Source organism: Pipra filicauda, unplaced genomic scaffold (assembly GCF_003945595.2).
Source record: "Pipra filicauda isolate LSUMZ 115617 unplaced genomic scaffold, ASM394559v2 scaffold10_size6260569_pilon, whole genome shotgun sequence".
NCBI classification, from domain to species: domain Eukaryota; kingdom Metazoa; phylum Chordata; class Aves; order Passeriformes; family Pipridae; genus Pipra; species Pipra filicauda.
In genome coordinates, this window is record NW_024103541.1 from 624,455 (window position 1) to 639,864 (window position 15,410).

The 15,410-nt window shown below is 42.1% G+C and overlaps 1 protein-coding gene across 4 annotated transcripts in view; it reads left to right on the top strand.

Moving 5' to 3' along the window:
- Positions 1-2,160: 2,160 nt before the first annotated feature.
- Positions 2,161-15,410, top strand: part of EPB41L5 (erythrocyte membrane protein band 4.1 like 5) — a 57,856-nt gene continuing 44,606 nt past the window's right edge. For 2 of the 4 annotated variants that reach the window (XM_027725574.2, XM_039381595.1), the window contains exons 1-3: positions 2,427-2,499; positions 3,237-3,421; positions 13,468-13,572. In XM_027725574.2, the coding sequence (XP_027581375.2) occupies positions 3,242-3,421; positions 13,468-13,572 (285 nt within the window). In that variant the 5' untranslated portion in view covers positions 2,427-2,499; positions 3,237-3,241. Of the gene's footprint in view, positions 2,295-2,426; positions 2,500-2,625; positions 2,646-3,236; positions 3,422-13,467; positions 13,573-15,410 lie in introns of those variants that run through there. The other 2 variants (XM_027725575.2, XM_039381592.1) reach the window with 2 other exon arrangements.

Genomic DNA, 15,410 nt, shown 5'->3' on the forward strand with positions numbered 1-15,410 from the left:
TTAATTACCTTTTATACAGTGAGTGATTTGGAGACAGTGTTCAATAGAGATTATAGTCTGATCCCAAAATTGATGGTAATGAGGAATGCTGATGCAAAGAACAAAAATCCCAGATGGAAGCTTGTGATGAAATACTTGGTGCCAAAAAGTGGGGGGATGTTCAAAGCAAAAGTGGGAAAAGATGATGAGAGGACTTAAAAGGCAAGACAAAAATCTCAGGATGAGCATCTAAGAGATCACTGTGTGTTCTAAATTTCACTGATTAATGTAGGACTTTAAAGTGAGGACAAGGTGCTTGAAGTACAAAAAGATAAACTAATGGGAAAGAATTTCAAGGAGAAAAACAGAAAAGAGAAATTCAGTAGGAAGGGGTTTGTTTAAACTTGGCATAGGAAGACTGGATAGAAGACAAGTCACAGATGCCACTGCTGAATGTGCATATACTTGGACTGTATCTGAGTAGCAAATAGTGAGGAAGGAGTAGACTGTAATTACACGAAGAGTAGCAAGAGGCTGATGTGAAGTATGAAGCACAAAAATGAGCAGAAGTTTGTGTTGCTGAAGCTACAGGAAGGAAATAATGGGAGTTCTTGGTGGCAACATGGGAGCTTGTGAAAGAAGCTCAAATTGAGAAAATAGTTGAAGGTGGTTAGAAAATTTAGGAACAACCTCCAAGAATCAGGGATTTCACCAGAATTCTTTGTCTAATAGGAAAATTTGAATTTGTGTAGATGTAATAGCACAGAGACTCCTATGTATTTACCTCACAGATTTCCACTACAGACTAAGCAGCTTGACATCCAAATGATCAGTTAATTGATTTGCTCTGAGAATTCATCAGATAAATTATAAATTATTTTTTTCCACATTAAATACAGTAAGATTTTGTATGGCTTCTTTGGGAACTTTATTGCAAGCTCCCACATGTATTTCATGACAGACTGCCAGGAGCAAGCAAAAGACTGATAAAAAGTATCTAAATTCCTCCTGTTTTGTGATTTATGTTCTTGAATAAATATTCAGGCATGAACCTGAATCTCACCTTTCCCCTAAGTTTGCCTTGCTTCTGCTTGCAGCAGGAGGATTGCTCAGTTGTCAACACAGATACTTTACATGAAAATCAGCCTGTTGCTTCCTCAGCAAATTGCGGGCAATTACCTGGAAGCTTTTTTCCCCTCCATTTTAGCGGCTTACATGACGGTAACTGGAGCTGATTGTGCCATGGCATGGTCCTAATGTGGGTTTCGTTATGCCAGTTCCTCTGCGTGGCAGGTGAGTGACTGATTATCTCAGGCCGGGATTGAGAGCTGAGCGTAGAAAATGCTGTGTTATCATTAGCCAAAGTCTCTGCTTTCCCAGCCTCTTATTTATCCTGGGATTTTTAAGGAATTTGGAGCTCCTTTACTCAGAGCTTTGTCACTGTTATCTGGCACTATGCACGCAGAGTTTATATTGCCTTTCCTAAAGTTTTCCATTTGGAGATCTCAAATACTGGCTTGGACACAAATATTTATGTACTAAGAAAAACACAGTGAGGTCCAGCCCTTTGTAATTGCTGCCAAGGAGCAGGGCTTGTCCCCCGGGACTGGAGTAACACCTAAGAGAAGTGACAGAAGTACCGCGGATCACGGAGACAGGCTGTGCTGGCGTTTTTGAAGGACCTTAGAATACAAACTGCATTTTGTAGTCGCGAATTTCAGTGTATAAGTAGTAACAGTGTTCGTTGGTAGACGGCTCTGCTTTATTTAATACACTGCTCCCGCTGTCCTTGCAGGCAGTGTTTGAAGAGGCGCTTTTCTTCTAAACTTAATGGTTTAGGCGCGCGTTTGCCTGAAGGTTCCAGTCCCCGCTGGGCAGCCGAGGGCTGGTCACAGTCCTGGCCGAGCCGCGGAGCCAAACCTCTACGACACGTTAGCAAAAACTACAGAAACTGAGCGAAACAATTCGAAACGAAACGCGTGCCCCAGCCTCAATTCCCGGCGGGCTGCCCCCGCTCCCGGCGCTGCCCCACCGCTCCCGGCCGGTCCAGGCTCCCCCCCCGGCGCAGCACGTGGTCCGCGCCGCGCCCCCCGCCCCCCGCGGCGGCCCCTCCGCCGGGCGAAACCACCTGGCACGGGAAGGGGGAGCCCCTTCGCCACCGGGCTCCGCCCCGTTAAAGGGGCGATGGCCGCCCGGCGCGGCGGCGAGCATAGCGTTCCCTCTCCCATCCGGCTGCCGCCTTCCCTCCCCGCCGCCCTCCGCCTCCAACCCCGCGCCCCGGCTCAGCGGGAGAGCGCGGCCGCGGGAGCCGCCAGGTGAGTGAGCGCGGAGCGGAAGGGAATGGCCGGCGCGTCGCCGCCCGTTTAAGGGCCTCCCACGTCGCTCCGCCACGTCCGGCGGCCCGGCCCCTCCCGGGGCTCCCTCACCGCCCCCCGCCCGCCCCCGGGGCCTGGAGGAGCCGCCGCGGGGACGCTCCCGTCGCCCCGGCTGCCCCGCTCCCGCCGCGGGGCCGCTCGGCAGGTGAGGCCGCCCGACCCCCGGGGCCGCCGAGCGGGCGTTATGTAAGGGCAGGGGCAGCCGAGCGGGGCGGCGGCCGCGCTGAGGGGCGGCCGCGTCCCGGCTGGATCCGCCCGAGGGGTCGGCACTGAGTCTCCGCTGGGCTCCAGGTGTTTGTTTGCCCGACCCGGAGGGGCCAGCCCGGCGCCGGTCGCAGCCCTGGCGGGACGGGAACGGCTGTGCCCGAGAGGCGCTCGTCGGTCCTGACAGAGCCTTCCCTGTGGGAAAAACTGCACGCGCCGCTCCGGGGCGGGAAGGGGTCGCTTATCGCTTGTTTTCCATGAGAGGTGGAGTGTGCCAGCCAGGAAAGTAGCCGGTGGAATGTAGGGCTCAGTTGCTTTCCAGCTCTCAGGGAACATCCCCGCCTCTCTGGAGTGCGAGGGAGCGTTTGTTTTAGGGGAAGATCGCAGATAATTGCAGGAGATCTACGCGATCGCTGGTTTTTCTCCTAAAAGTACTTTTAGATCGTCCCAAAAGAATCACCCAACCACCGCTAAAGGTTTGAGCTGGGTTGTTTTTTGTTTTGTTTTGTTTTTCAAAAGTAGCCGAAGACTGAGGGTGTTTAAACCAGAGTGGAACATCTGTTTGACTCTCTGACACGTCTTTATTAAAAGTCTGGTATTTTCTAAGAACTTTTAATGCAGGCTATTTTTTTTCCTGTAAAAAGCTAACATGTTCTCTTTCCCTCTTGGGTTTCATAGCAAAGATGCTGAGTTTTTTCCGTCGCACGCTGGGCCGGCGGTCCATGCGGAAACATGCGGAGAAGGAGCGGCTGAGAGAGGCCCAAAGGGCCGCCACCCACATCCCTGCGGCTGGGGATGCAAAATCCATCATCACCTGCCGAGTAGCGCTGCTGGACGGGACGGACGTCAGCGTGGACCTGCCGGTACGAGTGATGCGAGTTTGTTTGTTAAATACAGTTGGCTTGTGTCGGTGTGATTGTGGTGTTTGCTGTCTGCACAAACAGCAGAGCTGTTTGCCATTGCAGGCTTGGTGTTCGCCAAGTTACTGGTCGTTAAAAGGTGCTGAAAGAATAGTTAACCTTATCATTTGCTGAAACTAGAGTGTTTTGTTAGATGCCTTCGAGCCTCTGAACGCTTTCTAGTGCGTTAATGTAGTTGTTGTGCCAAGGCTTAACGTGTGGGATGAATTGGATTTTCTTTTTGGTGAGCTATCTATCTTGAGAAGGAGGGTAAATCTCTTGGTGTAACTGTTGAATGGCAGGGATGAGCAGAAGTATGAGCAGTAATTTCTGCGTGGCTTTTGTTTGTCTTGGTTCTGTGTCAGAGATGGATGCAGTTTTTAACTCTAACTTGAGAGGGGAGGGGAAGAGGAAAAAATCTACTTCCTTCCCCTCCTCCGGGCAGATTATAAAGCAGGGATTGTCTCATAGCACAGTGTTTTATTGGGAGTGAGGTGTTAGCCACTATTTTACATTTCTAAAGCTTCCTTAATATACACGTGCCTGTTCTGCTTACCTAATTATACGCCTGGTTTTGGCCAACAGGATGAACAGTAACAACAGAAGCCATGTGCTCTGTTTTTCCATTACCGTGTGTTAGAGTTGTTAGCGAGTTGTTTTGAGCTCCAAGAGCTGAGCATTAGGAACTTAGAAAACTGTGGATCTGCGAGACCCGACTAGTTCCATGGGATTTTGGCTGCAATCACAGGGGTGCTGGTGTTGGAACTGCTGACTAGAAAGAACATGTGGAACAGGCAGTCTTGAAATGGCTTTTCTTTCTTCTCTTTCCTATTTTAAGTGCAATTCTGGAGTGTTTTGGTAGTGTGAGGAAGTCAACTTTTTGATGTAGTGAGCAGAAATTACTCTTGTGATATCCAGAACCCCAAGTAATCTAGAGTTAGAGAAACCCTTTGGCATATTTATTTGCAAAATGACTATAGAGATAGGTGTTTATAGAGGGCAGTAAAACTAATTTGTACATCTCTGAAGCAATGTAATGAACATATCCAGTGGTGCTTAGTGCCTAGGATGTTTGATTTGAGGCCAGGAATGCCCACAAACACTTTATAGCAAGAGTTAACATTTAAGAAGTACTCAAGTTTAAATTGGTGTCTTTACATAATCAGAGCAGTAATCTTTGGAGCTGGAGTTGGCTCTGTAGGCAAATTCCTGGCGGCTCTAACAACATTTCTAAGGCTTTGAGGAGCATAAATTGAACCCAAAGAGGTGTCACGACCTGCCACCTGGACTATAAAATATAGACCAGGGTGCAATAGTAACTATTTATTTCTACAGGAAACTTTTTTCACTTTTGCTTTTTCTTTTATACACCAATATAAAGCCTTGACTGTGGAAATCTAAGTTATGAGTAACAGTACCAAACATGCTAAATCAATGTAGCCAGATGCTGTAGTTACAGTGCATCGTCAGTGACTGATATGTACCAGTTTCTTTGGTGATTAAAATAAAAGTAGATTAAATGTTTAAATTCAGATTCCTTAAAGTGTTTACTCTTGTTTCTCCACTTGCATCATTCATATTTTGGGATTGACTCTTAAAGAGGAAAGCAAGAAAAGGTAGGGGAACAGGAGATGAAGTGTGGGGTACAAAATCTTGGCAAAACAACATTGCTTTCCAAAATCTAAAGCTTAAATTAAAAATACACGTGTATATATATTTTTTCTTTTAAAAAAACTTTCTTTGGGAATCTTTGTCCTCTTTGAACTATGACCTTTTCCAAGACTGGTTCTGCTACTTTGTTGGCAGTAGATTTGCTTTAAAATGAGCTCTTTATCTCAAAGAGGTGCTCTCTGGTCTGCCAGTTCAGTTGTGCATGCTCCCATTGTCTGCCTAAGTGCTGTGAAGTTGTTTTATTAAAAAAAAATAAATAACAAAGTTTTTCCTAAGAATGAGTCACTTAGCAAACAGGTTAGTTCACAGGCAGGGAAAGAGTTGCCTTGGCAGGAATGGATGCCATACCTTTTTAAATCCATGGCTACACAAATACTTTACAGTGGCATAAGTTGTTGCTGCCACAGGAAGAAAAGATGTTGCTTTCGTTATTGCGTTTGTCCTTGTTTTCGCGTACCCCTTGGCAGAAGAAACAGTTTTTTGGCAGCCAGGCAGTAAGCTAAGTCAAGAAAATGCTGTGGCTGAAAATAATCGGTATAATTTTGTTATGTTAGTTTCCAGCTGGAGTGATTCTGCAATCTGGTTCCCCATGTGCCTCCCCAAATGTGGTGAAGAAGCATTTAGAGGTGATACCAGGCTTAAGATTGCTTAAAATGCTCTTGAGCTGTATCCTTACAGTCAGTTTGCTACTGAGAAGAGTATTCAATTCATATGATTGAATCTGAGATTGCTGAATTTCTGTTTAAATTAGAAAAAAAAAAAAGACGAGGAAAAAGAACCCAACTACAAGGAACACTTAAGTCAAACACACTTCAGAGTTTTTAAGCACCAAAGACTGATGATTTACGAATATTGACAATGAGACAGAAGGGACACGTTGTAAAGGATGCAATTGAGATTTAATTTATTAAACGCTGAGCCAGGATTTGAGCAGTAACTCTGCTTTTTGTCCACTGATCTTATCTCTGGTGTCTGTCAAGCCACTTAATCTGTCTGCTTTTCTATTTCTTCTGTTGTTTTTAATTACAAAACTGCCTGACTTGAACCGTTCATCAAAGCCACAGTTGTACACAACGCATAGACTGGGTTCTTTTTAAGAATCTACTCATTTCATAGCCATGTCAAAGACTGAAGAATATCAGTGTCATGTATACTATTTACTGACACTTTGGTATGTTCACAGTGGGAGGCATGAACTTCACACGAGTTATCAGTGTTCTTTTGGGGCAGATCGAAAGGTGTCAGGTTTTTTCCCACACCTTCCTCTCAGATGTAAAGTTGTGTTTTGACCTGGTAATTTTCCTCATCTGTTACCACTCTTTTGAAGCTTTATGTTTGTCCAAATGCATTCAGTGATTTTGACAGACTTATCTGCTTAGTGAAACACTAAGAAGCTTCTTATTTTGTTAATCTAGAAAAAGTTTGTATACAATAGATGCTGGTTGTAACTGCTGCTGTTGATGTTCCTTATACATTCTGCTTTACTGTTAATTTGCCTTGTTCAACTTGGATAAAAATTGGATTATGCTTTTTCTTCCAATTTTTTAAGATCCTTGGGTGGAATGTTTGCTGAGTGATATGAGTGGTGAGAGGACAAGAACTCGTTTGCTGACATCCCTTATCTTACTGTTAATCCTGTTCCCATGTGAAACTAAACTCATCTTTCCCCACTGAACCTCCAGAATTCCCAAAACTCAAAAGCCATGGACAGCCCTGGTTTGCCACCTGATGAGTGCATCAGCTTAGTCATACCAATCTGGTCTCCCAGGGAAACCCCTCAACCTCTGGAATACTGGTTATTCTGGTGGTCATGGTTTGTGGGGAAAGACGGGTTAGGGGGGAAGCTTGTAGCAGTGGTTTTCCTTGAAAGCTGTTTTTCACTGGGGTCACTGACAGCTTGTGAAATACTTGGGAACAAAAATGTTTTTTAAGAATTTCAAATAAAGTTCTGTTTTGAGTACTAGAGATCTCCAGAGGATTTTTGAATCAAAATATCTTAAGACTGAGTATTTGTTGTAGAGATAGTCAATTCTATGCTATTCATAACACTAATTTGGAGAGGGAAAAGATAACGTAGATAGAGGGGAGAAAGGGTAACATAAACAAATACCTACACTTGGAATATGCACCTTTTTTAAAATTAGTGGATTGCTTTCTGTGGAGAAACAAGGTCAGCCTTACGATAGTGACAGATAGCAAGTACGGGGTCTTATAGAAGCAGCACTGTACTTTGTGGAAGCCAGGGGTGTTTCGGTAAAAGAAGCTGACCCTGCTTAACCCACAATTTACGTAATCTTCTCATGGATAATAGAATGTTAATTGTATTCCAGTTTCTGCAAGTGCAACCTAAGTTTTAGGTAAAAGCTTCTTAGTGGTATAAGATGAAAGACACGAATTATGAGAATGGATGCTCCCTGAGTAGCTTTTCGTCTTGGAATATTCCTTACTTATGCATGCGTGAAATTTGATATGGAGATTGCAAAACGAGATGGTTTTGTCCTTATTATAATGAAGTATCATTAAAACAAGGTCTTGTACAAACCAATCCAAGAGCTCTCTGGAAGAGTGGAAATGAGCTGTTTAGAGCTGTGGAGTATGGAATAGATAAAAAAGGTCTGTATTTGTAGTGATTATTTTAAAAAAAGAAATCTATCTGGGCTGCAAAAACAATTAATGAGTGCCAATGGCTTTTTGTTTGGAGAGAGATGATCTGTGTTGATCTGACTACAAGATCAGAGATGTATTATGATACTTGATTTTACTCAGTAATCCACTCTGTTTTTCTAAAGAGCTTTTTGAATACTTATGACCACTTGATGAATATTTGAAGCTGTAAATATGAAATACATAATGCTGTTTGTGGCATAGATGCTGATTAACAAGAAAATCTAATACTGCTAAAAATGTTGGAAAATCAGTCATCAAATAAAATGAGTACTCTGAGTGTTCAAGGGTGGCTTTTAAATTTTCAAAATAAAGCTCAGCAGACAGATGTAGTAAGGACACAAATATTTGAACATGCCCCTATGTGTGTGTTAAGGCTATAAAGCTTTGGATTAAAACTTTTTTCCCATGTGGTCTTTTGTCTGAAACTATTGATGTGCTTTTGAGGGTTTGCTTAAACTACTGAAAGGCCTTTAGGGAACTGAACCTGGACAAATCAGTCCTGAGCAGAGTGGCAGAGTGTTCTGAAGCAGAGGTGCCATCTGTGTGCTGTGAGGGGCTCCAGCTGTAGTGCAGGGTGATCCCTTGCTTCCTGGGCTGCCAGATTTAAATGCACAGTGAGACTGAGTGTAAGACATAGGCAGGACACGCTGAGTTGTTTGAGCACATGTGAGCAGCTGCAGAGTCACAGGCTGCCTGCCCCGGGTCCTGCTGGGAGTCCAGGCATTTGGAGTTAGTGGCAGGTGAGCATTTCAGCCTTGCTGCGATGCTCTATGCCCTGGCACGGTTGGAAAGGGAGGAAGGGAGCAGCTGGAAGCGAGCTGTGGTTGCTACCAGAGTGAATCGTTTGGCCTGCAGTGTGCTGCCAGAGTGTTTCTGGGGATGGTGCTGCAGGCCAGTGTAGTTGCCTCAAGGTTCAGCATTCTTAACTCGCAGTGTAACAGTGAATTTTGTCTGAAGCCCTGCTTTCCTGCTGAATTGCCCCTGCAAAAGAGCTCAAGGACTTGTGGCTCTGGAATGCTCTTAATCAGAGTGCTCCTGAGAAACCTGCAGGTGGAACACCAAATAAAACTGAAATGTTTGAGAATATACTGCAGGGAGGCATTTAAACCTTAATGCTGGATAAGCAGTTTGGGTATATTCTGTATCAGAAAGAATTCAAAAATGGGGTAAATCAGCTGGAAGATATAAACTTTCAGGGAGATGAAACAGAGACTTCCACAAAACAAACTGACAAGTATGAATGTTTTGAGTCTTTGTCTTTTTATGTAATAGGTTCAATAAGGCTGAGCACAGTACATTAAAATCCTTCTACATAGCACTCTAATAAATGTACAGTAATGATGGGTATTGAAATCAATTCTTTATAAAGATTTTTGAGAAATGCCTTTTTCTTTCTCCAGAGAATAACAGAATAAAATGTTTAATCACAAATTATTATCTTTCTGTATTTGTGAGACGTTGAGTAAACAGAAGAATTGATAAGCTGTGTCTCTGGAGGTAGAAATTCTCTGCAGCCTTCAGGCTGCAAGGCTTTATATTCACAAGAGTATATGGCACATGTCAAAGATGGGAGATAAACCAGAGAGAGAAGCAGAACTGGTGTTTTGCTGCCAGTGGCATCTTTAGATGAAGGAGAAAATTGGCTGGGGAGTTTGGAAAAGTTATTTGAAAGACTAGTGCTTGGAGTTTGAGGAGAGGAGCAGCTCCATTTGTAGGTCAGTGCTTAAAGCCCTAAGAAGATCAGGGTGATACAAATAATGTGTACTTCTAACACTGCCTTTGTAAAGATAAGGGATTTTGACCCTCCAGTTCTCCAGCAAACCTTAATGGTGTTAACCATAGACACCGTTTGCATGATATTGAGATGAAATCTTTTTCCTTTAAAGCTCACTGTTGGAGCTTTCTCGTGTCTTTTTTTTTTTTTCCGAAACATGTTGTTTGGGAGAAGGGGATTTACTTCATTTAAAAAGTGGAGAGGCTCATCTGCTGCTTCCGAACTGCTCTGGTCTGCAAACATGAGTAGGTGACATCCTAGCAACTGGGAAGCTGTAAATTCTGAGTGGGGATCCATCTCTGCCCTGGGTGTGTGTAAACAGTGTATTTCTAAGGAAACTGGTATGCATATGAATGGTAACCCTCCTGATGAGTTGACAAAAACTAGGAAGGGAGAGTTTTGCTATTCAACAGCTACTGGATGCAATGGCTACTACTGTTAATAAGAAATATTAACTTAATCATTTAAAGAAATCTTCTGAATGAAAAGAATGCTCCAAAACCACAAGGGATACTAAGTCACCATGAAGGTAATGCCTATTGATCTCTTTTTTTCAGAGTTTGTCTTATATAGGGACTTCCATTTCTTCACAAAGAAAAGAAATAAGTAGGAGAAAATCCTTTTCTGATAAGCATTTTAGTTAGTAAATTAATTAGGTGGGCGTTTTGGTTGGTTTTAGAAAAAAAGAGTTATCTGTGATTAAAAACCTAATAAAAACCTTAAGAAGTGAGCTATTCAGCTGGTGCCCACCCAGCACAAGCTCTCATGCCCAGCTGCTGTAAGCCCGTGTTCCTTCACTAGTGGTGGTCTGTATTGGCTGCTCTAGTGCTGAAAATGGCTCTTAGGTCAGTGAGGCAGGTTCTGAGAGGAGAGTATAAATGCTGCTCTTCAAGTTTTAGGCAGTGACTGAGGTGCCTGAGTCGAGATGGATGTCTCCAAATCACCTTATCCCGGCAACGAAGGGACAAACCAGCACTCCGAGGTGCTGAGTTACCGGGGTTAAGCCCGGCCTTTGTAACACCTACTCAGCCAGCAATTGCAGTTATTAGGAACAGCAGGAGGTGTCATTAGGACATAGTTGGGAGCATCCCTTTCATTCGGGGAAGGGGGGCGGGGGCCGTGCGATTCATACCAAAGTAATCAGAAGATGCTTTTATCTCGTTCCACAGTGTGGCAAAACCACTAGATATATAGCCTTATATATATATATATGATATATTTTATTGAAGTTTTCCTGTTGTTGTGAAGTGGTTGCTGTTGCTTCCTACAGAGAATAGCAAAGCGTGTAAATCAAGTAGTCAGGTTTTACTGAATTGTAAACCCGTGAGGAGTTTAATCTGTGCCCAGAAGGGAGGACCAACCACTGACTGGACTGTTCGTGAGTGGAGTCGTTAATAGTTCATCGGTAACCATTAAGCAGTTTGAAAATATTTGTCCTTTGAGAGTAACCTGAGCTCTGCTGCAAGGAAAAGAAAGGAGGGGGGGGGGGAAAGCACGTGGGGTTAGCGGCAGGATAACACTGTCACTTAAATGGAATGTTGCCGTTAAAAATTAGGGCAATTTTTCACAAGAAAATGTATCTTTTTGTAGTGTAGCTTTTTAAAAACACTTGATGTCGCAGTTTCATCGATTACAAAGAAACTAATTTTGATTCCTAAAAATTGACTGGTTACAAAGCAATAATATTTTTGCCTGCCGTTTGTTTAAATATAAGGAGGAGAGACTGCAGTAAGTAAAGAATGTGTGACACTTTTGCTGACTTGCACCAAATACAGTTGGTGATATTTAGTTCACGTGCAGAGTAGTACATAATGAACTCCATGTTGACAGCCCTGGTGATTTAAGTCAGAAAACAACAAGTAGCCTTGCAAATCTTTCCACAACCATGCACTGCTTCTTCAGGGACTTTCTCCCACGTTAGTTATTCAGGATCCACTTAATCTTCGAGTCCTCTGCTGAGATGACCGAAATGGTGAACACACTGTGAAACTTGATGGTACAGAAATTTGGTTGTAGTTGTTGGTAGTCTGAGATAGTATGTGCAGTATTCCAGGCTTGAGTCAAAGTGCTCCTGTCACCAACAGGGAATTTGGCTGAGATAGCTGGTTAATTACAGTTTTAAAAGATGACCTATTGAGGAATTGAGAAGGATCTAAAGCATTCTGCTCAATAAGAGCAGATTTTCCACTAGTTTTAGACAAGCTGCAGAGAGCTTCATGTGGAACAGTGTCACTGTGGCAAGTGCTGAATTTATTTCATTTGTATTAGTATATATTCTTGTTTAAGCAGAAGATACCCTATGCTGAGGAAAAATATGAACAGTTCAATGCCTTGGTCTGTAAAGACAGGCAGCAGACTCAAATAGTGGAAGAAAAGCGTGGATTTGCATATATATATGGTTTGCCTTAGGGCTTCTGTTACGAGACTCTTGCTGGTGTTTAATTTATTGCCTGAAAAGTACTTTTTTCCTTAGGTGAACAGAAAAAACTTGCCCTGAACAAATCGATTAGGCCAAAATCTCAGTATTTTCATTGCACAATGTTTCTGGGTTCTGTGTGTATGCTTCCTTTCTATTCCCCCTGTTCTCCCCAATACTTGGAAATAAATAACTGTGAGAACTTGCTTAGGCAGGCTCAGTTTACAGACTTGTTTTTATATTTTGCTTTGAACTGTGATATATTATGTTGGATTTAAGTGAGGCACGAAGTAAACCAGTGATTAGGATTGCAAAGTTAAATATAAAATGTTTGAAGATCAGGGTAGAGGAAGGTGGCAAAAATTACACATGCAACTTTACTTAGATATTACTTGCTGATTAAACCTGATTATTTCTGAGAATATGAATTTGGCTGACCCAGAATTTTGAGAGTTGGACTAAATCTACTGATTAGTTGCTCACTAAAAATATGCTTAGAAAGTAAGCCCATTTCTCAAGTTGTGAGTGTATAAATATTAGGATAAAAAGATTGCAAGATGATAGCATTATGGAAATAAAGGAATCCTTAAGCTTCTTGCAGAGTAAGCATAAATCCTTTCTGCATTTCTTTGCATTTAAAAATATTTCTTTTCAACACCATGACTTGTACTCCAACTTACTAATTTATTAATGTATTTTATTACATTTAGGCATCTTAGGTATAACTGTTAACTATTCTTTCTGTTTATTGCTATAAAAGAGTTCATAGCATGAAAAATGCATACTGTGTAGAAACTTCTCGGTGCTACTTATGTGCCTTCTCTTTAAAAAGAACTGCTTAATTTTTTAGATCATCACTGTAAAAATGATGTTTCCTTGGGGGCCAGGGCTAAGTTTTTTCATAAATTATGTATGAGCATATGTGGTGGCTTTTGCACCTAGAAGTGAGTTTTATAAACTTAGTTTTGTAAATGTGTTATCTAAGTACTATTTGTTCAAGTTGCTTGCCCCAAACTATTTCCTGGTAGCTGTTAAAAGCACTTGCTAATGGAATGCTATATCCTAATTCAGTAGGCTTTGCTACCTGCTTCAAAACTGGTGAATTGCCTAGATATCAAACAGTAGTAAATTCATAAGCAATTTGCTGTACTTGGCTCTGAAAATTTTCCAGTGCATTAAGTTATTGCAATTGTACTAGCAGTGTTTCCAGTTCTGTTGAATTTCAGTGAGTAAGGAGATCATAAGAGGGAAAATGATAAAATGATATTTTAACACTGTTGTGCTTCCTGTGGGGTGTACATTTGCCTTTAAGAAAAACAGCCATCAGAAAATATGAGGGGGAAAAAAGGTCCATATTGTATTTTCAGAAGCTAAATTTTGTGATTCTCCTACTACTGGAATTAGAATAGAAAGTATATCTAGAAGAAGGTAGATACCACAATAAACCTGCCTGATGAGTACTGAAACCTTTTATATTTTCAGAAAAAAGCCAAAGGCCAGCTGCTGTTTGAACAGATCATGTATCATCTGGACCTTATAGAAAGCGACTACTTTGGATTAAGGTTCATGGATTCTGCACAAGTGGCGGTGAGTAGCAATGCTCTTTTTTAAGCAACAATATGAAAGTTAAATCTTAATATTGACAGAAATCCTATAAGAAAGCTGCCTTTTGCAAGTTAAGTTTTGTGCAGAAGCTTTATGGTGCGTTAGTTTCAGTGTCCCTGAGTTTAATTCCACCTTCAGCACTAACATATTACAATGCTGTTGTCTCTTCCTTTCTTGTCTTTCGCGTGTTTCTGTCACACCTCCTGTTGTCACTGGGCAGGCTGGTCCAGCAGGACCCCAGAGCCTGGCATCATCTAGAAACTCGTGGTGCTGCTGATGCAGAGAGAAAGGGGCAGAACTAGAGTGTGTGCTTGGCCCTTTGTTGTTCTACAGAGTGGAGAAAGGTTTCCTTTGCCAATGCCATCAACGTTCTCGTCAGCAAAAGTCATTTTGTTAATGTTTGCTTGCAGGAGGGGTATACCTTTGATTTGTTCAAATTAGTTGTTACTCAGACCTGCAGCTAGAAGCTGTTGGTGTGTTTGTATGTTCCAGACAGTTTGAGTAGAGGGTTCTTCCAAGCCCTCATTTGATTGTGTTTTATTGTGTGTTTGTAAATATGTGAAGGGTTTTGACAACAGAAGCAGAGCATTGTTTGTCAGAAACAACCACAGTTCTTTTACCTGGGGGCTGTGCAGTTTTATATAGATTCTTCTTAGAGCCAAGTACTTAATCCTGCCCACAAGGATAGCTCCAAGTTAAGTGAGCTGTTAGGCAAGGAACAGTTTTTTCTCTGTCCTGCATCCCTATAACTTATGCCTGTATTCACATAGCCCAGCACCCCCAGGTAGAATGAGATCTGAGTTTTCATACTGTATATGTTAATCTTATTTGTTAGATCTATGACCTAACATTTTCTGTTTTTCAAAGACACTTCAGAATTATTTCATGATTAGGATGGCAAAGGGGAAGCACAGGCGGTTCTGCTGAGCCAAACATCTGAATTGTTCAAGGTCAGCATAGAAAATGGAGGTAGTGACTTATATTCCTTTACTTATGTGAAGGTCCGTGTCCAGAACAATTTGAAGGTGATCTCATAAGTGTTACAGCTTTGTACAATGGCAGAAAACTCCACAAACTTGAAGCTTTGGACACAGTACACTGCCCCAAAACACATTTATAACCTGGTGGCTTCTTTTCAAAGAAGCGATCAGATTTTATATTTAGCTTGTAATTGTAGAGAACATTCTCTTTAGAGAAGATCACTGGTGATCAAGATCTGAAGCAAACTTCATGGCTAGTGGGATTAACTGTTGCTGGGCTGCAGTTCCCAGTAGTGCAAACTGGTCTTAAACCTCTTACAGAACAGAGACATTTAACACTAAGGAGGAAAAGACCACTACAGTAGTGGAGGGATGGCATTCAGAACCATGCATACCAATAGAAATGAGAAAACAGCTCATTGCACACCATTTTATATTTATAAAAATCATGTTAATTTGGTTAACCCTGCGCAGTCCAGGATGTTGAGTATTGATAGTGAATGACTCCATTGCATTTATCTTTTTGTACCTGTATGTTTTAGGTATCTTGTCTTCTGAAGTATTTCCACATCTCTAGGATCTCATAGAGCGGGTTAGTTTTAACTGGTGAAACTATCTGTATGATAAATGTTTTTCTCCTACTGATGTTAGCAAATAAGGCCATTGCATCTTGAAATGGGGAAATAAGAGTTAATCTTTTCTGCCTCAGCAATGGCTGTTGGCTTGCTTTTGTCCAGCAAATTGTTACTTCCAGTCCTGACAGCACCTGATTGAGTATTTGATACTGCACAGTCTACCAGGTACAGGGGATTTCGAGCTTGGTTTGCTTCCTTTTTTTAA